Raw genomic sequence first — 24,954 nt, 5'->3', positions numbered from 1 at the left:
TGCGTATTCCAGTTTTGTCAGTTGACCTAATAATGGTCTTTATAGCATTGTTCCCCTCTGGTACAGGATCCAGTCTAGGGTCAGGATGGATTAAGTTGCCATGTCTCTTTACTCTCCTTGAATCTGCAACATTTCCATAGCCCTTCTTTGACTTCTGTCTCACTGGCATTTTTGAGGAATGCAATCTCCCTTTTTGTTTAAATACAATGTTTCTTATTTTTTATTTGTCTAAAGTTTCTTTATGAATTGTATTTAGGTTATACATTCTCAGAAAACTGCTTAGTTTATGTTGTGTCCTTCTCAGAGTATCACATCTAGAGACACAGGATGTTCATCCGTCCTTTATATGTGATGTTAATTTTGATCACCTCATCAAGGACTTGCCCAAATTCTCCACTATATATTTACTGACTCCATTAAATTTGTTAGAGTGAAGATATCAATATCATAAACAGAGTGTAAGGAGAAGACACAGACCATAATGAACATATCCAACAAAGTTTTTGTATCTAAAATTTTAAAATGTGCAAAATACGTAAGCAGTCATTTTACAAAAGAGGATATCAAAGTGGCCAGTAAACCAATGAAAATGGTACTCAACATCATTAATCATCAGATAAATGTAAATTAAAACTATAGTGAGATATTACACAACCACCAGAATGACTAATAGTGTTGCTGAGGATGTGGAAGAACTGGAACTCTCTTACATTGCTCGTGAGAGTATATATATTTAACACAATCACTTTGAAGAAATGTTCGGCCATAACTGCTAAAGCTAACTATATGCATGTCTTAGAGATCTAGCAGTTCCCTCCTTGGGTATATATCCAACAGAAATATGTATTTATGTTTACCAAAAGGCATGTTCAAAGAGGTTCATAGAAGTTTTATTTGTAATAGCCAATAACTGGAAACAACCTTCATGTCCATCAGTAGTAGAATGGGTAAATTAGTTGAGGTATAGGCTTATAATGGAATATTACACAGCAATGAAAGTGAACAAAATACTTATACAGATAATGTGGAAGAATTTCAGAGACATAAGATATCAAGTGAAAATAAATACAGGGAATTCCCTGGTGGTCCATTGGTTAGGAATCCATGCTTTCACTGCCAAGGTCATGGGTTCAGTCGCTCGTCGGGGAACTAAGATCCTGCAAGCTGCACAGTGTGGCCAAAAAAGAAAAAAATACAAAGAGTTTGTCTTGTATGATTCAACTAACATGAAATTTTAAAAGGCAAAACTAATCTATGGCAATAAATGTCAAGATGATGGTTACCCTTGTGGGGAAAGGATGACTGGGAATGGGTACAAAGGAGCCTTTATGGGTCCCAGAAATGTCTATATTTTTATCTGTTTGGTGGTTATGTGGGTAAATGCATATGTAAAATGTATATTTAAAATTTGTTCACTTTAGGTAAGTTCTGCATTTAAAAACTAAGGGTGGTTGGTAGAAAATGATGTTTATACCTCTGTTCCCTTCTAAGAGTTTTATAGATTTAGCTTTTCCATTTAGTCTTTGATCCATTTTGAATTAATTTTTACATATCATTTGAAGTAGGGGTCCAACTTCATGCTTTGGCATGTGGATATCCAGTTGTCCAGCACCTGTTATTGAAGAATGTTCTTTCCCCCGTTGTCTTGTCACCCTTGTCAAAAATCATTTGACTATAGATGTTTGGGTTTATTTCTGGACTCTCATTTCTATTCCACCAGTCTCTCTCCTTACGTCAGTACCCCCACTGTTTTGATTGCTATAATTTTGTAGTAATTTTTAAAATCAGGAAGTGTGAGTCCTCCAACTTTATTTTTCTTTTTCAATATTGTTTTAGCTCTTCAGGGTCTCTTGTAGCTCCATATGAATTTAAAGATCAGCTTTTCCATTTCTGCAAAGAAAGGCCATTGGAATTTTGATAGAGGATTTTGATAGAGATTGCATTGAATCTGTAGATCACTTTTTTTTTTTTTAGAGTATAATTGCTTTACAGTGGTGTGTTAGTTTCTGCTTTATAATGAATCTGTAGATCACTTTGAGAGTTTTGTCACCTTAAAAATATTTTGTTCCAATCCATGAACATGGGATGTCTTTCCATATATTTAGATCTGTTTCAGTTTCTTTCAATAATGTTTTATAGTTTCCAGTGTACAGACTTTTTGATATTCTTTTGATGCTGTTATAAATGGAATTTATTTCTAAATTTTATTTCTGTATTGTTCAGTGCCAGTGTATAGAAATACAACTGATTTTTCAGTGTTGATCTTGTATCCTGCAACTGTGCTGAACTCATTCATTAGCTCTAATATTGTTTATGTGAACTTCTTAGATTTTCTGTATACAAGATTGTCAACTGCAAATAGGGATAGTTTTGCTTCTTATCCAGTCTGGATTCCTTTGATTTCATTTTCTTGCCTCATATTCTGACTAGGACCTCCAGTACAGTATTAAATATGAGCGGCAAGACTGGACATCCTTGCTTGTCCCTGATCTTAGGGGGCACATATGCAGTTTTTCATCATTAAGTATGATATTAGCTGTGGGTTTTTCATGGATCCCCTTTATCAGCTGGAGGAAATTTCCTTTTCTTCCTAGTCTTTTGAGTAGGCAGTTGGATTTTGGCACTTGCATTTTCTTTGTCTGTTGAGATGATCATGTATCTTTCTGTCTTTTATTCTATCAGTGTGGTTTATTACATTGATTTTTGTATGCTGAACCTACCTTGCTTTTGTGGGATATATCCTAAATGTTCATGGTGTAGAGTCCCCTTTTTTAATGTTCTGGATTAGGTTTGCTAGTATTTTGTTGAGGATTTTTCTATATTCACAAAGTTACCAATCTGTAGTTTTCTCTTGTAATGTGTTTGTCTGGTTTGGTTATCAGAGTAATACTAGGTTCAGTATTTTTTTTTTTAAAAATAATTGGTGGTAATTCTTTCTTAAATGTTTGAAGCCATCTATCTGGGTTAGGACTTTTTATTTGTGAAAAGTTTTAAAATTTCTAATTCAATCTCTTTATTTCATCCAGGTGATCTAATCCATTGATATACAGTTCTTTATAGTATTCCCTTATCCTTTTTATTTCTGTAAGGTTGGTAGTAATTCTCCTTTAATTCCTGCATTTAGATATTTGTATCTTCCCTCTTTTTTTCCTTGGTTAATCTAGCTAAAGTTTTGTCAATTTTATTGATCTTTTCAAAGAACCATTGTTTCATTGATTCAAAAAATTTCGATTGTGTTTTTATTTTTTTGGTTTGTTTCCACTTCTCATCCTTATTGTTTCTTTCTTTCTACTTGCTTTTGGTTTAACATGCTCGTCTTTTTTTGGTGTTTTAAGGTAGAAGTTTAGTTTATTGATTTGAGATCTTTCTTTTTTTTTTAATATAAACACTAACAGTTACAAATTTCTCTCTCTGTCTCTTTTTTTTGGAGGGGGCCATGCTGCATGGCTTGTGAGATCTTAGTTCCCCCACCAGGGATTGAACCCGGGCCACGGCAGTGAAAGTGCTGAGTCCTAACCACTGGACTGCCAGGGAGTTCCCAACAGTTATAAATTTATCTTTAAGTTGTACTTTAGGTGTATCCAATAATTTTCAGTATGTTTTGTTCTTATTTTCATTCTTCTCAAAGCATTTTCTAATTTTCCATGTGACTTCTTTTTTGTTCCATTGGTTCTTCAGGAATGTGTTGTTTAATTTTCACATATTTGTAAATTCCCCAAATTTCCTTCTATTATCAGTTTCTCATTTCATTGCATTGTTGTCAGGGAACATACATCATATTTCTTAAATCTATTTATACTTACTGAGATCAGTTTTATTGCCTAACAAGTGGTCTGTCCTGGAAAATGTTGTACATGTATTTGAGAAAAATGTGTATTTTTCTGTTTTGGGGTTGAGTGTTCTATAGATATAGTGCTCTATATCTATATAGCATTATTTTATCTGTATAGCATATTATAGCATTATTTAAGTCTTCATTTTTCATTGATTTTCTGTTTACTTGTTTTATCCAGTATTGAAAATGAGGCATTGAAATCTCCAACTGTTCTATTTGAATTGTTTATTTCAAGTCTATCTTTTTTTTTCCCATGCATTTTGAGAGTCTGTTGTTAGGTGCATACATGTTCATAATTACTATATCGTGTTGATAAGTTGGTAATTTTTTCACTATAAATGTCCTTATTTGCCACTAATAATGATTTTGTAATATATTCTTTTTTATATTTAATAATTATTTATTATTTGCAGTTATAGGAAACAAATTTTAAACAAATTTGCATACATGTTTTGTTGCTGTGATACATGAGAGACTGATCAATAAAAGACTGTCAAGCATAAAAATATCAATGTATTACATCAGGATAAAATTCTGTGGGGGAAGTGAAATGGAAATATAATTTCAAGGAGTAAAAGGAATGATGTAAAATGTCTGATTATGAAAGAGCTTGTCTTGTACTTTTAAAATGGATGATGGTGGCTCTCACATCATAATGATGCTTTTTTTTCCCCAACATCTTTATTGGAATATAATTGCTCTACAGTGGTGCATTAGCTTCTGCTGTATAACAAAGTGAATCAGCCATACATATACACATACCCCATATCCCCCCTTCCTCTTGTGTCACCCTCCCACCGTCCCTATCCCACCTCTCTAGGTGGTCACAAAGCACCAAGCTGATCTCGCTGTTCTATGCAGCTGCTTCCCACCAGCCATCCATTCTACATTTGGTAGTGTATATATGTCCATGCCACTCTCTCACCTTGTCCCAGCTCACCCCGGCATCCCTATGTCCTCAAGTCCACTCTCCACATCTACGTCTTTATTCCTGTTCTGCCCGTAGGTTCTTCAGAACCATTTTTTCTTTTTTTAAGATTCCATATATATGTGTTAGCATACGGTATTTGTTTTTCTCTTTCTGACTTACTCGGTATGACAGACTCTAGGTCCATCCACCTCACTACAAATAACTCAATTTTGTTTCTTTTTATGGCTAAGTAATATTCCATTGTATATATGTGCCATATCTTCTTTATCCATTCATCTGTCAATGGACACTTAGGTTGCTTCCATGTCCTGGCTATTGTAAATAGTGCTGCAGTGAATACTGTGGTACATGATTTTTTTTGAATTATGGTTTTCTCAGGGTATATGTCCAGTAGTGGGAGATTGCTGGGTCATATGGTGGTTCTATTTTTAGTTTTTTAAGGAACCTCCATAATGTTCTCCATAGTGGCTGTATCAATTTACATTCCCACCAACAGTGCAAGAGGGTCCCCTTTTCTCCACACCCTCTCCAGCATTTATTGTTTGTAGACTTTTTGATGATGGCCATTCTGACTGGTGTGAGGTGAAACTTCATTGTAGTTTTGATTTGCGTTTCTCTAATGATTAGTGATGTTGAGCATCCTTTCATGTGTTTGTTGGCAATCTGTATATCTTCTTTGGAGAAATGTCTGTTTAGGTCTTCTGCCCATTTCTGGATTGTTGTTTGTTTTTTTTGATATTGAGCTGCATGAGCTGCTTGTAAATTTTGGAGATTAATCCTTTGTCAGTTGCTTCATGTGCAAATATTTTCTCCCATTCTGAGGGTTGTCTTTTCGTCTTGTTTATGGTTTCCTTTGCTGTGCGAAAGCTTTCAAGTTTCATTAGGTCCCATTTGTTTATTTGTGTTTTCATTTCCCTTTCTCTAGGATGTGGGTCAAAAAGAATCTCGCTGTGATTTATGTCATAGAGTGTTCTTCCTATGTTTTCCTCTAAGAGTTTTATAGTGTCTGGCCTTACATTTAGGTCTTTAATCCATTTTGAGTTTATTTTTGTGTATGGTGTTAGGGAGTGTTCTAATGTCATTCTTTTACATGTAGCTGTCCAATTTTCCCAGCACCACTTATTGAAGAGGCTGTCTTTTCTCCATTGTATATTCTTGCCTCCTTTATCAAAGATAAGGTGACCATATGTGCGTGAGTTTATCTCTGGGCTTTCTATCCTGTTCCATTGATCTATATTTCCCGTTTTGTGCCAGTACCATACTGTCTTGATTACTGTAGCTTTGTAGTATAGTCTGAAGTCAGGGAGTCTGATTCCTCCAGCTCCGTTTTTCTTTCTCAAGATTGCTTTTGCTATTCGGGGTCTTTTGTGTTTCCATACAAACTGTGCAATTTTTTGTTCTAGTTCTGTGAAAAATGCCATTGGTAGTTTGATAGGGATTGCACTGAATGTGTAGATTGTTTTGAGAGGTATAGTCATTTTCACAATGTTGATTCTTCCAATCCAGGAACATGGTGTATCTCTCCATCTGTTTGTATCATCTTTAATTTCTTTCATCAATGTCTTATAGTTTTCTGCATACAGGTCTTTTGTCTCCTTAGGTAGGTTTATTCCTAGATATTTTATTCTTTTTGTTGCAGTGGCAAATGGGAGTGTTTCCTTAATTTCTCTTTCAGATTTTTCGTCATTAGTGTATAGGAATGCCAGAGATTTCTGTGCATTAATTTTGTATCCTGCTACTTTACGAAATTCATTGATTAGCTCTAGTATTTTTCTGGTAGCATCTTTAGGATTCTCTATGTATAGTATCATGTCATCCGCAAACAGTGACAGTTTTACTTCTTCTTTTTTGATTTGGATTCCTTTTATTTCTTTTTCTTCTCTGATTGCTGTGGCTAAAACTTCCAAGACTATGTTGAATAATAGTGGTGAGAGTGGGCAACCTTGTCTTGTTTCTGATCTTAGTGGAAATGGTTTCAGTTTTCACCATTGAGAACGATATTGGCTGTGGGTTTGTCATATATGGCCTTTTTTATGTTGAGGTAAGTTCTCTCTATGCGTACTTTCTGGAGGGTTTTTATCATAAATGGGTGTTGAATTTTGTCAAAAGCTTTTTCTGCATCTATTTTGATGATCATATGGTTTTTCTCCTTCAATTTGTTAATATGGTGTATCACATTGATTGATTTGCGTATATTGAAGAATACTTGCATTCCTGGGATAAACCCTACTTAATCAGGGTGTATGATCCTTTTAATGTGCTGTTGGACTCTGTTTGCTAGTATTCTGTTGAGGATTTTTGCATCTATGTTCATCAGTGATATTGGCCTCTATGTTCATCAGTGATATTAGCCTGTCGTTTTCTTTCTTTGTGACATCTTTGTCTGGTTTTGGTATCAGGGTGATGGTGGCCCTGTAGAATGAGGTTGGGAGTGTTCCTCCCTCTGCCAAATTTTGGAAGAGTTTGAGAAAGATAGGTGTTAGCTCTTCTGTAAATGTTTGCTAGAATTTGCCTGTGAAGCCATCTGGTCCTGGGCTTTTGTTTGTTGGAAGATTTTTAATCACAGTTTCATATTCAGTGCTTGTGTATAATATATTCTATTTTGTCTGCTATTAGTATAGCTATGTCTCCTTTGTCTACTGTTTGCATGGTATATCTTTTTACAGTCTTTTACTTTCAACCTGTTTTGTGCCTGAATCTATAATGTGTCTGATGTAGACAACATATAGTTAGATCATGTTTTTTAACCTAGTCTGCTAATCTCTGCCTTTTAACTGGTTTGTTCATTCCTCTTATATTTAATATAATTACACATAAGGTAAGATTACATCTGCCATTTTATGTTTGTGTTCTATGTGTTTTGTATCTTTTTTGTTGTTGTTTTTCCTCATTCCTCCATTACTGCCTTCTTTGTGTTAAATAGATATTTTGTTGTGTGCTATTTTAATTCTCTCATTTCTTTTGCCATTTAAAAAAATGTATTCTTACATTTGGTAGTGTATATAGTGGGAAGCAGCCGCATGGCACAGGGAGATCAGCTCGGTGCTTTGTGACCACCTAGAGGGGTGGGATAGGTAGGGTGGGAGGGAGGGAGACGCAAGAGGGACGAGATATGGGAACATATGTATATGTATAACTGATTCACTTTGTTATAAAGCAGAAACTAACACACCATTGTAAAGCAATTATACTCCAATAAAGATGTTAAAAAAAATGTATTCTTCAGTCCTTGACCTGGGGCTTAAAATTAACATCTCAACTTAAAACAATGTAGTTTGAGTTAATGCCACTTAATTAGAGTGGCATACAAAACTTTCCTTTTAACTCCATCCCTCCTCTTTCCTTTGTACTATACAAAGGGAAATTTGTGTATATTGTTGTACAAAATATATCTATATATTGTACACCCAACAACATGCTTATAATTATTGCTTTATGCAGTTTCTTTAAACTTGTCTATCAATTTCCTTCTGCTGTTTGTATAGAAAAGAGTTAACATAGCCTCACCGCTTATCCTTGGAATGAACTGCTTATCATTGGCTGGCATCTGAGAACTTGGATTTCAGGAGAGTTCCCCACCTGCCTAACTGATAAGAATGGCTTATTGTGCCTAAGCTGCTTATACAAACAATATAGTTTATGCTGAACACTTGCTTTTCATCTGGGAATCTGGAATTTTGGCATGGGTCTAGTTAGTCTGACATTTAGGCTTCCTCAGGGTCAGTTTCTGTTGATTGCTTTTTCTCTGTGTATGGACTAATATCTTTGTATGTCTCATTTTTTTCTTGAAAACTGGACATTTAAAATACTATAATGGGCCACCTCTGGAAATCAGATTCTTCTCCCTCCCCAGTGTTTTTTTGTTTGTTTGTTTGTTTTTTGGCTGTACCACGCAGCATGCCGGATCTTAGTTCCCTGACCAGGGATTAAACCTCTGCCCCCTGCATTGGTAACATGGAGTCTTAACCACTGGACCACCAGGGAAGTCCCCTCCCCAGTGTTTTTTATTTATTGTTCTTATTTGTTTGTTTAGTGACATTTCAGAACTCACTTTTTAAAGTCTGTATTCTTTGTCATATATGGTCACTGAAGACTGCTCTTAGTTTAGCTGTCAGCTAATGATAAGACAGAGATTTCCTTAGATACTTGGAACAGATAAGTCTCGTCTCGAAGCCTTTTTTGAGTGGTTTTCTGTGTGTGTTGGGGCTGGCCTTTAACATTCTCCCAGGCATTTACAACTCCACCTTATCCTTTACTTACTGCTACACAGAGCCTCAGAGTTAGTCATAGGTGAAAGCTGAGGGCCTTCTTAGGCCTTTCTTGAGTAAGCAACAGCCTTGGGCATTTGTGTACCTTCTAGAGTCCCAGGAGTCTGTTGGAGCTTTTCAGAGTTCCCTGTTGACATCTCATTCCTCAGCTTTTCTAAAAAATTTTTTTCTTAACCTATTGTTTGCCCAACTATTTTCCCCTTCCTCAGACAGTTGAGGTATGTTGTCCCTGATTGATTTCAGCAAACACTCCAAGTTCTTTGCAATGGAAAAGCTTTGAGTCAGGTTAAATAAAGACAGCCTTTCAAATGGGGTCCATCAACCAACCATTAGATAGGTCAAATAATGACAGTTTTTTTGGAATCAGACTTTGAAGGCATTCCAGTTACATTCTGCCCTTTCCAGTTGCTGCCAGGCTGCTCATTTTCATGGTGACTGTGGGCTGTTGGTTTAGATTGCTACTTTGGAGCTGGGAGTAAGGGGCAGGAAGATAGGAATAGGGAAGGTCAGAATGCCACAAGGTTCTCTTTTTACTCTGACTCCTAAATGCTGCCCAGATTGCTGCAAGCTTTTGGTTAATTCCTTTTTGTTGATTGTGATAATATTTTCTTTTATGGAGATTTGTAGGCCTTTACTATTTTGTTGATGTCTCTAAGTATGACATTTGCCACTCAGTCTTTATATCTGCCATTGCCCTGTGGGAACTTCAGTTTTGTTTTTGTTTTTGCTTTGATATTTATTTATTTATTTTTGGCTGCGTTGGGTCTTAGCTGCGGTGTGCGAACTTCTCTCTGGTTGTGATGCGTGGGCTCAGTCGTTGTGGCACGCGGGCTTAGTCGCCCCGCTGCACGTGGGATCCTGGTTCCCCGACCAGGGATCAAACCTGCGTCCCCTGCATTGGAAGGCGGATTCTTATCCACTGGATCAACAGGGAAGTCCCGGAACTTGAGTTTATTAGATTATCTCTTAAGTTTTTTGACTCTCAAAAAACGTGTTGTTTTGTTTTGCTTTAGCTTAGATAGATGGGAACCTGAAAAATACTGAGGTAAATTTAATTTAAAATAATAATGATTTTCAGTTCCTTCTCAATAATTGAATATCTGGAAAAAAGAAAGCACTTCTCCCCAGCAAAATGTGTAAAGTATTACTATTGTACATTCACATTAGTGTTATTTATACTGACTTTTTTCTTTTTGTGGCTATCTCTTCTCTTTCTTCATCTTATTAACGTGTTCATCTTTTTATATTCTTAGGCAATAGAGAATGCTGATGAGAGAACCATTTCCCTAATTTTCAAATAGTCAAGCTGGTTGCCAATGATGGGTGAGTTCCAACTAAAAGCATTTCTCATCTATAATTAAAGGATAAAATGGGAAGGAAAACTTTTTCTCTGTGTGTATGATAAGCTTTTTATGAAGAAATTTTATGATTAAGTAGATTTATGTAATATTTACATTTATTTACTTAATAGATTTTCAATTAAAGCACTTTTTGTGTTGACTTTTACAGTTTTGGGATAACCAGTTTATGCAGGACAGAGTATGGACATTCAAAATAAACTGTTAAGATGGATTGTGATTTTCTTAGAACCTGATGGCCAGAGAGAATACTTAGTAAAGAAACCTGACTTTTAAAGGTTGAATAAATGCTGAAGAATGAATTGTTTTAATTACTCAACAGTGTAATAATATAGATAGGCTAAGGAAAATAGCTGCATAAAAATAATAAATCATAAAACTTTATAAAAGAATAGAGCAGTAAATCATTGATGCTCGAAGAGGATATGTTTTACAACTCTTGTGAATTTCCTATGGTGTCGTAATGTTAATGGAAAGAGAGGCTAAAGTATGGGAATGGATTGTGGGTGTTCAGTTTATATATCATTTTGTTTTCTTCTTTACTCTCTTTTCTTTCTTTTCTTCTCTTTTCTCCTTGGGGTTGAGCATTCCAATATGAGGCAGGGACTGGACAGTGAAACACTAGAAACAAATGGAGCAACTGGCCTGTCCGATCTTAAATGGGGAAAAATGGACTGGGTAGTTGGAAGCTAAGGTTTTAAACTTAGACCAGTATCTTATAACGATATCTTAATGCTGACATGTATTTGCCAATGTTTGTCTTTGTCACACTTTTCCTACCACTTGCTTAACAAATGTATCAATATTAGTCACTCGGATTTCCCTGGTTGGTGCAGTGATTAAGAATCTGCCTGCTGGGTACTTATTTACCATCTGATTCTCCTTCATTCCAGAAAAAGAAGGAATTCAATTAAATAACCCTTCAGTTGTATGTCATCTCCCTAAGAAGTTACTTTTATTCAAATGGCTCTCTTTACTTCTTTACATGTACTATAGAAAACGGTATTCATTTTTTTAAACAAGGAAGTTAGTATATGTAAATGTGATAAGAGATTTAAGCCAAAGCCTTCCCAGGCATTTATTTATTTTGGTGTTATAATATTAAACATGTAATGTTAAACATTAAATATTGTGAAAATGCCTAAATTCAAGTGTTTAATGAAGAAAATAATTAAAACATAGATATGTTTAAGAGTTTTCCTTTCCCCAGTATAGAATTAAGGGTCTTACTTTTCTTAAGGCTACATCAGATAATTTTATTCCAGTTCAGATCATTTTCAGCTTATTCTTTTCCTAAGGGAGGATTTATTTTTATCAATAAATGACATAATCTGGCTTGGACCCATATACAGTACACATGTTGTGATTACATTATACCCATCTGGCTCAGTTACTGTTTGGCTAAGCTAATATTATATAGAAATTTTATTTTACAAAGAATACTTTGTGAAGGATTAAAATTTTCTCCAGACCTGGAATTTATTAACAAAACCTTTGGAGCCATTATTTTAATTTTAATATGCAAGTTTTTTCACTGTAGAACAATATATTGAGTGTTATAAAAAATTTACACGTTAGAGAAGTCAGCTATTTGTGTCTTTGAAAGACTGATGAAGCCATTGACTTGCCACATTCTTTTTTCTTTTTTAATTTTATTTATTTATTTTTGGCTGTGTTGGTTCTTCATTTCTGTGTGAGGGCTTTCTCTAGTTGCGGCAAGCGGGGGCCACTCTTCATTGCGGTGCGCGGGCCTCTCACTATCGCGGCCTCTCTTGTTGTGGAGCACAGGCTCCAGACGCGCAGGCTCAGTAGTTGTGGCGCACGGGCTTAGTTGCTCCACGGCATGTGGGATCTTCCCAGACCAGGGCTCGAACCCGTGTCCCCTGCATTGGCAGGCGGATTCTCAACCACTGCGCCACCAGGGAAGCCCCATTGCCACATTCTTTTTAATGATCTCCCTTTACAAGATAAAGCATGTTTTAATTACTACTGCTCTGGAACATAAATTATTCTTCACCAAAATGGTTACATTTTAAAATGTAAGCTGTAAAGTCCCTCAGTTTCTTTATTTACCAATTGTTGATTATCATTAGTAGAGTTGATTTACTAGTGAAAATCAATTAAATTGTCTCTGAAGTTTTCCAGAGATCATATAATTGACATTACTAGGAGGCTTATGCTTATAGTCTTAGAAAGAAATCTTTGATGTGTTTGGAAGAGATTAAAAGTTCATGGTTCATGATCCTTTCATTCAGTTTTATGGATTCATTACTTTTTTCTTGCATTGATACCTTTTAAGTTGTTAATGGCTGAGACCATTAGTTTGTCTGTTAAATGTAGTCTTGTTGAACGTTATGGTGGAGAAGTTAAAAAAAAAAACACTTCCAAGTATCAGTAGGTCTTCATCCACCTATAAAGCGTTTCTTTGTTTCTGACTTAAAGTGTCGATGAAAGAGAAAAACTCTAAAAGGAATTCCATACTTTGAACATAAATGTTAAATAATGATGGTATTTACAGAAAGTTGTTTATTTTTCCCCCACTTGTTTTAATTAAGATTTTAGATGTCTTGTTGATGTTTTGTTTAGGAGTCATAGAAAAGAAATTGTCATAACAGGGCTGTTTTGACCCATATGCTAGGATGTTACATCATTAGAAGCATCAGAATGACTTTACTTGCCTTATAAATGTCTCGTGTGAACACCTGTGCAAGTATGATGCAGGTGCTTGAGTCTAGTGCAGTTTTAATGTTACTTGTCTTCAGTTTTTAAATAACTAAATTTTTATTTCACCAAAATAGCAGGAATGTAGGCATTGAAAATGTTCTAGATGCATTTTTTTGCATTAAATTAATGTATTTTTGCATTAAATTTTACTATAAATTTTGTATTGATGTCTATGATAAATACATATTGAAATTACAATTCTGTGTATATGTTATTTTAAAAATACCTAGATGATCAGCAAGCTTTGAACTCAATCATGCAAGATTTGGCTGTTCTTCATAAGGCCAGTCGACCAGCATTATCCTTACAGGAAACCAGAAAAGCAAAATCCTTATCACCAAAAAAGCAGGTATTTGTCTCAATAATATTTTAATAAATATATATTGTTATTCTATGAATTACTTTCTTTGAATATCCTAATCGTATAGAGGGTTTGTTTAAAGTGATTAGCTTTTACACTTTCGAATCAAGTATTTTGTTGTTTGTCATACATTTTTCCATAGGGTGTCTGTTTTGTTTTGTTTTGTTAAATGGTAGTTTCATTTAATGTGGTAACTTCTCTCTAGAGTTGATGTTTCATCCAATTCTTAAGGCACGTAACACAACCAAGTGGTTTTTATTTAAAATAGTCTATTATTCTGTATATTTACAGATGAAGATCATTTTGATTCTTTTTTTAATTAATTTTTATTGGAGTATAATATAAAATTTGTTTGGGATGTCTAACATAAAAAGTGGAAATATAGTATTCTATATTGCCCTCTAACAGAATTAGCAAATGTCGCAGACCCATGATGCCACCATCACTAATAGACCTTGGTGCTCTTTCCTGTTGAGCCCAGATTCAGCAACCTAGTTCTCAGCTCAGCTCTTTGGTAGACACTATCAATTGATTGGAGTTGACACTGAAAATGAAACCTTCTTCCCCCTCTGCTCTATTTTAAATGAGTGACTAAGAAAAAAGTGGTTTAGAAATTCTGGAAATTTTATCTGATCTCTGAAATGATTTATTATTTCATTACAGAATGATGTCCGAGTCAAATTTGAACACAGAGGAGAAAAAAGGTAAGGAAGGAAACATTATATGTTGGTTTATTGATATAATCAAATGCATGTCCTAGTTAAGACCATTAGAGGTTGTTTTTAGAATTTTAATGAAGGTTCATGGCTTACAAATTGAGAATGGAATAGTCCTTGGTAACTGTAATGTGTACTTGGACTTAAGATAGAACCTGTCAAAATTCAGGCTAAACATCAGAAATGATTAATGTTTTTACTTTGCAGTACTAGGAAATAAATAAGGTCATTGCATAATGCAGTTTTAAATATTACCATTTTTAAAAATTTTTACTCAGTGGAAATTAAATATATTTCTCCTTATTATAATTGTATCATCCCTTCAGATACCATATAGAATTTAGGTGCATGGACTTAAATTCACAATTTTGATTATTCTCAAGAGACTTTAATCATATGACCTGTATTTAATTAATAACATTGAGGAAAGTGAGTTGGAATGGTGACTACAAATTACTTAGCGGAGGTGGAAGCCTAGCCTTCAACTGGGTATCTGTATCTCAGTGGAATGGTGGAAGTCGTAGTAGTGGTGGTTGACAACAGAATTGCTAAACAAGACCTAATAGGAGTTAGAGAAGATGGGATTTTATTTCTATTATTAGTGTCTCATTAAATTAATTTAATGAAAGATCTAACCATTTTAAGGAATTTTAAAAGGCTCATAAATCATACAACCTGAAGATGTAAAAATGTTTTACACGGAGATGTTTAAAAAAAGGAGGGGGGGGAACATACCAGATATACCATACGTGTATTGTCCAATCTACTTTTTTCCTATTTACAATTCTTTATGGATATTTTCTCAATTTTTTTTTTTATTCATTGAGCACTATTTATTGAGTACTTACTATATGCTAGGCTATGAAGGGAATAAAGTAAGTGAAATAGACATGATCCCTCCTGTTACAAAACCTATGGTCTAGTAGAATAGTCTCCAAGCTTAGGTGCATGGTCCCCAGGGGCAACACAAGTCAATCCTTTGTGAAATACGAAGAAAATTCTAGAATTTAAAAATTTTAACCCTTTAAAGATATTTATCTGGGGGAGATATGCTTACATGATATATATATGTGCTCAGAAATGTTGAGTTGATAAGGGTACAGGAATCAAAATTTGGATCCCTGGAGAACAGCTTTATTCTTTTTAACAGTTTCGATGTATTTCATCGTATGGATGTCACATAGTTAAGTTTAATCACTTTCCTCAATGAACATTTTACATTGCTCTTTTATGTTCATATAACACTTGCAGCACAAATTATAAAGTGCAGAACATTTAGAGAATTTCCTTTTTATAATTTTTATTAAGATAGAACAAACTTCAGAGTTCTTGAACTTTGTATTGAAATATTGGTGCACTTGATCAAAAATGTGCCATTGTAGTGTTTAAGTGAATGTTTACATTTTAACTTAATTTTATATTTCTCTATCCAAGCGATAACTGTTGCAAGTAAGTTGTTTAACTATGCCTAAGAAAATAAAATATATAAAAATTCTGTCTATATAGAATCCTTCAGTTTCCCAGACCAGTTAAACTGGAAGATCTGAGGTCTAAAGCTAAAATTGCCTTTGGACAGTCTATGGACCTACATTATACAAATAATGAGGTAAACATGTACAGTTTAACTTTCAATAGTTCTTATTTTGGAAAACAGTGTGTTTATTTAAGAGATTGTTTTAGGATGGTTGTGCTTTTATTTGGGGCTTGATAAGGATATGGTATTTTAGAGAAGAATAAGATAACAGAAGTAAAGTTTAACTTATTAAAATGAGTTTTTTCATTGTGGAAGATATTGAAAGGTGCTACTGTGCAAATAATTGAGAATCTATTAAAGGAGGAAATATATGTATTACTTAGAGGTTTGCTGCTTATTTGTGTTTTATTTTTACTCTTTGTTCTTTATTGATGAACTCTCTAAGGAGTTCTAAGGAACCCAGTTATATATGTATACTTGTCTACAGAGTCAACCGAGCTTTGGTAGTTGGACAGTTTAGTTAAAGCTTAAAGGATTACTTTCATGTTTGTAAGGACGTGATTAGATCATCATGTTTATGTTTGGGAGTCAGTACTTGTAATCTTAAGGGCTCACTATGACATTCAGGAGCTCTGTGTTCTGGGGAATCCCTTTTGAACCTTCTGTAAAATTTGGATTGCAAATCTCTGAGATTTCTTTCAAGTCCTGTGATCTCAGATCAAGATCTTGAGATTTAAAAAATTTTAGGGACAATTTAGTTAATTGGTTAATTTGGTTTTTTTCCCTGTCGAAAAATACTGTTGAATTTGCCAGGCATGATGGCTATGATTTATGAATTACAACCCCTCATGGAGTTTATAGACTTGTGGTAGAAGCAGACAGTTAACAATTGAATTGTTTAAATATGTGAAGTTCTTTGAAGGAAATGCATAAAGTGTTATGATAAAGGATAAAGGCAAGGGCAGTAGGTGTCCTATTTAGGTGGTACTAAGGAAGAGCTGAATGAGGTGGTACTATTTAGTTGTTGAGATTTGAAGTATGAAAAGCCAACCCTGCAAAGAGTTTGAGGGGAACAACATTCCTGACAGAGAGAGCAGCTTGAGAGCAGAGCATACAGAGATCCTAAGATGGAAAAGACTTGTGTGTCAGGAATAGAAAAAGTGTCAGCGGGAATGGAGTGACAGTGGAAAGTTCAGTAAAAATTAATTTGAGAAAGTGTGAAAGTACTTTGCAAATATTAAAGCATTGTGCTAATAAAAATATTTGAAATATTAGATTTTCAAATGAATTACTGTTATTTTAAAGCAAAAGAACATGCTAATGTAGCTTGTCTAAAGAAACCACTTATAGCTGAAAGTGGAAAATATTTTGATAAAGTAAAAATCCATATCCAAATAATATTTCTGAACAAAGTGATGAGTACTATACTGTGGTAATACCTTAAAATGTTATTTTTCAAATACTTTTTTGGGTTTTCAGTTAGCCATGAACACCTCTTGTTGCCTGGCCCTATCTTGATATTTATTTCTGTTTGTGCTGGCCTGATTTCCATCTGCCAGCCCCTGAGACTCTGAGGGCTTTTCAGAGGTATGGCTATAGGGTGTAAGCTGAAGTACATATGGTGGTGGTGGGGAATTGGGATTGGCGATATGAGGCTCAAGGATGTGGTGGGAGGTGGAGATGGATGGGCCCCACTTACCAACTGTGGTAAGTGCTGGATAGTATACCCTTTATGGGGCTCCTTCTCTTCCCTGTCTTCCCCATTCCCCTATCAGTGTTTCCTAGTATCTTTTATAAACATACTTGAATCTTTATCTCATGGTATGATTCTAAGGAACCCAGTTATATCTTGGTTTTGGTTTTGTTTGGTCTAAAATTGTATCATGGAAAACTTTCAAATGCCAAGATACATTGACTACAATATTGTCTTAATCTGTGAACTTAGTAGTTCTATCAAGAAAAATGAAGTTAGTTTGACATGATTTGTTCCTATTGTACCTGTCTGAGCTCCTAAAATTACTGTTTATTTTCTGAGTTCTCCCAATTTGTTTATAGGCATACCTTGGAGATACTGCAGGTTCAGTTCCAGACCACTACAATAAAGTGACTATTGTAATACAACTAGTCACATGAATTGTTTGGTTTCCCAGTGCATATAAAAGTTAAGCTTACATTATAATATAGTCTCTTAAATGTACAATAGCATTATGTCTAAAAAAAAATCTTACTTAAAAATACTTTTATTGCTAAAAAATTCTAACCATCATCTTAGCCTTCAGCAAACTGTAATCTTTTTGTAATAGTAACATCAAAGATCACTGATCATAGATCACCATAACAATTGTAATAATAATGACAAAGTTTGAAATATTAGGAAGAATTACCAAAATGTGACACAGAGACATAAGGGGAGTAAATGCTATTGGAGAAATGGTGCCAGTAGACTTGCGGCAGGGGTGCCACAGACCTTCAATTTGTAAAAAACACGGTATCTGTGAAGTGCGGTAAAGTGAAGCACACTAAAACAAGGGGTGCCTGCGTGTAATTTTTTCTAGGGTTTTCTTGAGCATTGACATCAAGCTAATTGATCTGTAGTTTTAGGAACCCTCTCCCATTGTCTAAAAATTGGAAAATGTCTCCATTTCAGTTTCTTTTTCTCATGCTTTCTAAAGGATTTCTGAGAGTGGTTTTGCCATTACGCTGGGTGGCCTCTTGGCAGAAATGTGGTGGAGGAGGCATTGGGGTAACATTACATTGTTTAAAATTGTCTTGCAACTCTGAGTTTCTGTGAGATTCTGTGAGTTAACCATGTCCTGATTCACATCATGACAAGCCCAGGGCATGTCCTTGGACATTGGGGGCACTAGGGAAAGACTTAACAAGGGTTATTAGTTTCGTGGACTTGTAGACAAGCTAAAAACTCATTTAGACTGCTTGTTTTTCCAGTTCTATAAATTTTTTTTTTCTCGTGTAATATAAAATCCTCTGTTCTAAAAGACTATAACTTCTGGTTTGCCAGAATGGAAACAAGCAAATTTAAGCTGGGATTGGTTGGATCTGTGAGTTAGGCTACTCTTTATCTAATAAAGTGTCGGGTGTGTGTGTATTGTCACAGGAGATAAATGGGGGTGTGCAGGCAAAAGTAAGTGGGTTTTCTAAGACCTTTTCCATTTTAGATGGGTAGAGGAGGACAAGGCTTTTTATAGACAGTTTTCATGTTTCACTATGTAAAGTTAGGAGGATAATTAACTTATTTCAAATTTAGGTTCTATTTAACGGGGTTTTGGACTTAATTTTTAGTTTCCTTTCCAGAAATGATTTTTTTTAACATACAACTGGATTTATCAGTAATAAGCCAGAGGCAAATAGATTTTATGAATGAGGCCAAAATGAATTCACCAAGCAGGGAAATATTGGGTGACTTATTGAGTATAATTTAGGTAGGGTGGGACTTGTTCGTGACTCTTAGTCTTTGTTTTAAAATTTGTAATGAGTGATCTCAGCACATATGAGGGATTACATCAGTGATATATAGACAGTAGTCCAGGCTGCCACCGCAGGTACTCCAGAATGGCCAGATTTCACTTTCGTAAGCTAAAGAAGAGCGGAATCATTTATGTTCATACTTTGTTGCTGTGATTTAAATTAGTGCTTTTTTACTTCCAAAGCAGCAGTATCTTGGAGAAGTAAACAATCCAATTATAAATAATGTGTAGTTAAAGTAAACATTCAGGTTTCCCCCTAAATGAAAAGTTGGCAAAACAATCCTCTTCATTGCTTTAAAATGTTTTCTAGTGCTTAAAATATAATTTAAAAACTGTTAAAGATGGGAACAAGGTGTACCAATATGGTTCATGATTGATAGGAAAATGAAAGGAATTTAAGTAGATCAGACTTGTGCTATGATACCAAACAGTTAATATTCTTTTTTTTATTAGAAAAAAATTATCACAGGGAAAAAAAGGCCTGATAGTAGCTAAGTTGTGACAGTATAAAACTAGCTATATGAACAGAAATTGGGAATATAATTTCAAGTACAGAGTAAGTAAATGTAAGCAGATTGTATGATGTAATTCACATTAGTTCTGCTTTGTATTTGTGTCTGGCAGCCTTTCTTAAAACAAGGAATAGTTTTCATAAAGAAATCTACGGGGAATGAATGCACACCATGTCAGCTAGTGGGTTTGGGTGCAGATGAAGCTTTTACCCTATGATATTTATTAAACAATATTTACCAAGTATTTGGTTTTTGATGTGCTCTGTGTTCATTGCTGGCTTAGGGGGAGTCCTTACCTGCAAGATATTTGTACTGTAGAGGACCCTTAACTAACTAGGCCTTTACGTTTGATTGGCTTATATACTGTGTTAGTGCCGGCTCACAAGTATGGAATATGTTCACTTGTTTTTATTCTGTCCTTTCAGTGAAACGGAATGTACTTTGAAGATTATTGACAAAGTCATCTTAAGCTACTAAGTTTACATTTTTAAAAAAAGAAGTATTTTGTTAAGTAGTATGAATCATGCTTTTTCCTCACAGGCTGTTCAGGTGCTTTTGTCCCTTATAACATCTGATCCGTGAGAGGACTAATGAAAGCAGATTTCAACATTCAGGCGTTACTGTAGGATGGCTCACCCATTTAGCTTACTTGTTTTAGACTGTAGTGGTCAAGTCAGAGATAAGAGCACCAGGTAGGCTGTAGATTGCAGGTACGTTAGTGGAGGCACCCCTCCATGGCGTCCGTCCCTGATGCTCATTGTATTTTGTATGTTGGTAAGCATTCCGGGTGAGGGCGAGAATCTGTGTTGCTGTAAGACAAGTAAACCCTTCATCATGCAGATAAACGATAGTACTGTTATTTTACGTAGTTTCTGTGTATGTTCCTTAATGCTGTTTTGAGGTGAAGATATTATAACTTAGGTTTAATAATATTATGGAAATATCCTAGAAAATTGATCTTTAATCTTTAAATGTGTTTTCTAGAAGAATTTAATGTTCAGTAAAGCAAAAAAATTTATTAATCCATACTCATTTTATGATTTTAGCGATGGTAGGATGGGAAGAGCAAAACAATCTAGATACATGTATTCGTTCAGAATTTCATTATACTGACAAATCAAAGAGCAAGGTATTTTGAGGTTTATAATTCCATAGTAATGGAGATGCTCCCGGGAGGACTTGACCTGGTGAGATGGCTACATAATTCTGTTCCCGTTTGTTTAGTTGGTGATTCCATTAACCACCCAAGATGACTTGGACAAAGCTGTGGAACTGCTGGATCGCAGTATTCATATGAAGAGCCTCAAAATATTACTTGTAATAAACGGAAGTACACAGGTATGAATTGGGATTTTTTTTTTTTCCGTGAGGATTATAGGATTGATGCTTGTAAAAGTCAATATATGAAACATAGTTACACAGAATGCCTGGGTTATATTTGGTAGGGGAAAGGATTCTGATTAAAGCCCTAAAGGGGAAGAATAGCACGAATCTTCTTTTTTTCTTCGTAGGCTACTAATTTAGAGCCATTGCCATCACTAGAAGATTTGGATAACACAGTATTTGGAGCAGAGAGGAAAAAAAGACTTTCTGTAGTAGGTAAGAAAGCTAGTGTCGAAATCATGAAATGGGTGATTTCTTGGTTTCATCTCCATCCTTTAAGGTAGGGCAACACCTAAACATAATCCTGATAAATAGCAGCCTATCTCTGTACTCTTTGTAATTTAGTTCAGTTAACTATGTTCTGGTATCTGATGTCCCTTGAAAAGTTAATGTCAAGTATTACACGATTAGCAGTCTCCAGTTTAAATATTTCCTTTCTTTATATACCCAGGGTATTTTGATGTTTAACAAGTTAAAAGAAAACCTCAAAAGCGTTTTAATTGTACAAATAAGCTGAAGGGAAAAAAATTAAATGAAGTAATTCTAACATATTAAAATTAATGGATGGACTAAGTTCATAAACCTTTCTCTAAGTTTTAGTTATTGCCAAGAATGCTACCAAAATAAAGATTGCTAAGAATTTCCAGATTATGTTTTATAATTACTTTATTAGTCATTAAAAATACACTTATATTTAAGTTTATGGTAAAAAGAAAAATGGATCCTGTGTGCCTCTTTTTTCTTTTTTTAAAGGAGGGCCTATTAGAGAGGCATAGGCTGGGCAGAGGTGCTCTGAACTCCCCAGTTCTGTGTATCTTCTTCAATTTGTATAAAACATTGATAATCTACATTTTTATATGATAAAAACATTTCATTGCTCGAAAAACACTTATAAATCTTTTTAACAGGGCAGTGAATATGGGTATTAAAGGTAGCATGAAAACATATGTGAGGGATGGATTTAAAGGGGGAAGTAGGAGACATAAAACAGATGAATAAGGAGGAAGCAGGAAGGGAATCTAAGACTGGTGATAGAAGAGGATTGTTAGTAATGAAAGAAAAGATTAAATTAGCATGTGAACCAACCGAAAAATCTGTTATTCATCTTCTGTTTTGTTACCCAAAAGCTTTTTTTATGACTACTTCCTTCTAAGTGTCTGTCTTTTGTCTTACTTTGGGTTTGAGAAGTGTTGGAAGTATGAGCAGCAGAGATAATATACAAGTAAAATAAAAATTGCTTGTCTTCATTTGGATGTATTTTGATATAATTTAAATTTTTGATGAAAGAACATTAGGGGTACCTGAATTCAAATGCCAGCTCTATAATTAACCTGAGACCACTAACATTGTCCTCATCTTTAAATCATGGGATTGTTGTAGCAGTCAATTGAGAGAACACTTTTTTTTCTTTTTAATAAATTTATTTATTTATTTATTTATTTTTGGCTGCGTTGGGTCTTCATTGCTGCGCATGGGCTTTCTCTAGTTGCGGTGAGCGGGGGCTACTCTTCCTTGTGGTGCCTGGGCTTCTCATCATGGTGGCTTCTCTTGTTGCAGAGCACGGGCTCTAGGTGCATGGGCTTCAGTAGTTGTGGCGCAAGGGCTCAGTAGTTGTGGCTCACAGGCTCCAGAGCGTAGGCTCAGTAGTTGTGGTGCACGGGCTTAGTTGCTCTGTGGCATGTGGGATCTTCCCAGACCCGGGCTCGAACCTGTGTCCCCTGCATTGGCAGGCAGATTCTTAACCACTGCACCACCAGGGAAGTCCCTGAGAGAACACTTTTAAACTACATTTTGCTTTTCAAACTAGAAAGCATGACTATTATTAATCATACATTTATTTCTTTATCCTTTTTCTTATCATTATAGTACCTATCATTTTAAAGTAAAAAATTGCTAATTCATCTTAGTTGCATTAGACAGAACAAGCTAAATACATTAGTTAAATTGACATTTTAAATTCATTTTGATTTAAAACTGTACTGAATGTCTCACTCTTATTCTACTAATAAATATTCTTGTTTGACTTCAGTGCCAGCATAAGAAGAAACTGGAAATTGTAAAGTATAAAATTTACTAGTCTTTTCTTGGCACCTCTTTAAACTTGAAATGGCTTTGATAGATATGACCATTATCTTTTTTCCTTATTTATTGATCATTATCTCCTTCAATTATTTTTACAAAAGATAGAGGAAGAACTTCTTTTGGGATGGGAGTATATGCTGGTGTGGAGGTTTTGACCAGGAGTGCATTGGCATACCTATTAATAACAAAGGTTCAAAAAAATGGGTTATCAATTAAGAAGATGAAGAAATTTTCTAAGCTTTTTTTCTTCCCTATCTGCTTCGAATAATGAGTATATTTATCTTCGTTTATAAATAGGGTCATATGGAAGAAATAAAAATATTAGGGACATTGTGATCATAGTTGTTACAAAGCCCAAATCAACCACTGGCTCAGTAGTTCCTAATAATTTTGGAGTCCCGTGTAGAAAAATTATCTTTTTCATGCATATCTCTTGATAATCATTTTGTTCTCTTTCTCCCTATCTCTTCACTAACAAATGCCGCCACGTATTTACAGTGACCCCTTTACATGAGGCAAAAGCCTTTTTTGCTTTAAATCTGACCAGAACTCAAATGCTCACATGATTTCATCATATCTTTTTTATAGTTTAATTTCAAAAAATAAGGAGGAAAGCTGAGAAACTGTGTTAACAAGCATAGCATAATTAGATGAACTATATTAGATTCTCTAATTTTCTAAACTATGAAGAAATTTAAATTCCAGGAATATGGCTTGCCGCCAAAAGCCTAATTTTAAGTACCCAAGAATAAAATCCAGGATTCCAAATTGGAAACATTCTAATGTTGACTAAATGACTAAGAAGTAACCTCACTTTAGGTTTCTAAAGATTAAAGAGTGGCAATGGAAAGAACATCATGTAGACAGATGTGCACAGCGTATGTTCATTATGAATAATTTTGCCATCACAACACCCTTGCAAAGGAGAGATTTAGTCCCATGTTTACAGATGAGGAAACAGGTTCATGGCGATTGGATAACTTTCCCAAAGACGCAGAGCTGGTAAATAACTGGAACTGAGATTTAAATTGAGGTTGGACTGTAAAGCCCATATTCTTTCCACTACATCATGATGCCTTCCATAAATTACATTAAAGGGTAACATATACCAGGGTACAAGTGACCTTTGAAAGTGCAGAAGCAGTGGCATTTGTCTAAAAATCTTTATTGTATTATCAATACAATACTCATAATGCAGTTGCCAGCAGTCAGAAGAACATACCACCTAAAAAATGTAAGTGAATATTACAATAAGGTTAATAATTACAGTAGGTGGGAGTTTAGAAAGGAATAAAAACATTTGAAGTTTTACAGACATGAGTGCTCTGATAAGCTTTAATAAAAACTAGATTTCAGTTGCTAAAAGCATTCGTATTATAGTCCAGAAATTTTGAGTGTATATTTAATTAAAACAAGAATTGGTTCCCTGCTGGAATTTATAAAATCATATAATTTTTCTCCTTTGAGGTCCCACTAGTAGAGATAGAAGCTCCCCTCCCCCTGGATACATTCCAGATGAATTACACCAGGTTGCCCGGAATGGGTCATTTACCAGTATCAACAGTGAAGGAGAGTTCATTCCAGAGAGCATGGACCAAGTAAGCAAAATTTGGATGTGGTTTTTAATTTCATTTAAAGGGATGTTGTCAGGGAATAGTGTGGTTTGGCAGGTATATGGAGGAGGGGGTATTTGTTTTACCTCTTCTCCAATCCCATATCTTCCTTTATAAGCGAACAAAGTAGTAGAACTATAGGAAAACCCCACTAATTTACATGTGTCTGTGTGCATTCACGTATAAAGAAGGTGGAATGAGGCTGATTCTCT

The 24,954-nt window shown here is 34.9% G+C and overlaps 1 protein-coding gene across 4 annotated transcripts in view; it reads left to right on the top strand.

Annotated features, from left to right (window-relative positions):
- Positions 1-24,954, top strand: part of MAP3K2 (mitogen-activated protein kinase kinase kinase 2) — a 95,206-nt gene that overhangs the window by 42,821 nt on the left and 27,431 nt on the right. For 2 of the 4 annotated variants that reach the window (XM_082396636.1, XM_082396635.1), the window contains exons 2-8: positions 10,288-10,357; positions 13,347-13,465; positions 14,141-14,181; positions 15,700-15,799; positions 20,889-21,002; positions 21,176-21,263; positions 24,597-24,727. In XM_082396636.1, the coding sequence (XP_082252762.1) occupies positions 10,351-10,357; positions 13,347-13,465; positions 14,141-14,181; positions 15,700-15,799; positions 20,889-21,002; positions 21,176-21,263; positions 24,597-24,727 (600 nt within the window). In that variant the 5' untranslated portion in view covers positions 10,288-10,350. The other 2 variants (XM_082396637.1, XM_082396638.1) reach the window with 2 other exon arrangements.

The sequence above is a fragment of the Balaenoptera borealis genome (genome assembly GCF_965194805.1).
Source record: "Balaenoptera borealis genome assembly, chromosome: 6".
Classification (NCBI taxonomy): Eukaryota; Metazoa; Chordata; class Mammalia; order Artiodactyla; family Balaenopteridae; genus Balaenoptera; species Balaenoptera borealis.
This window is presented reverse-complemented; position numbering and strand designations above follow the sequence as displayed.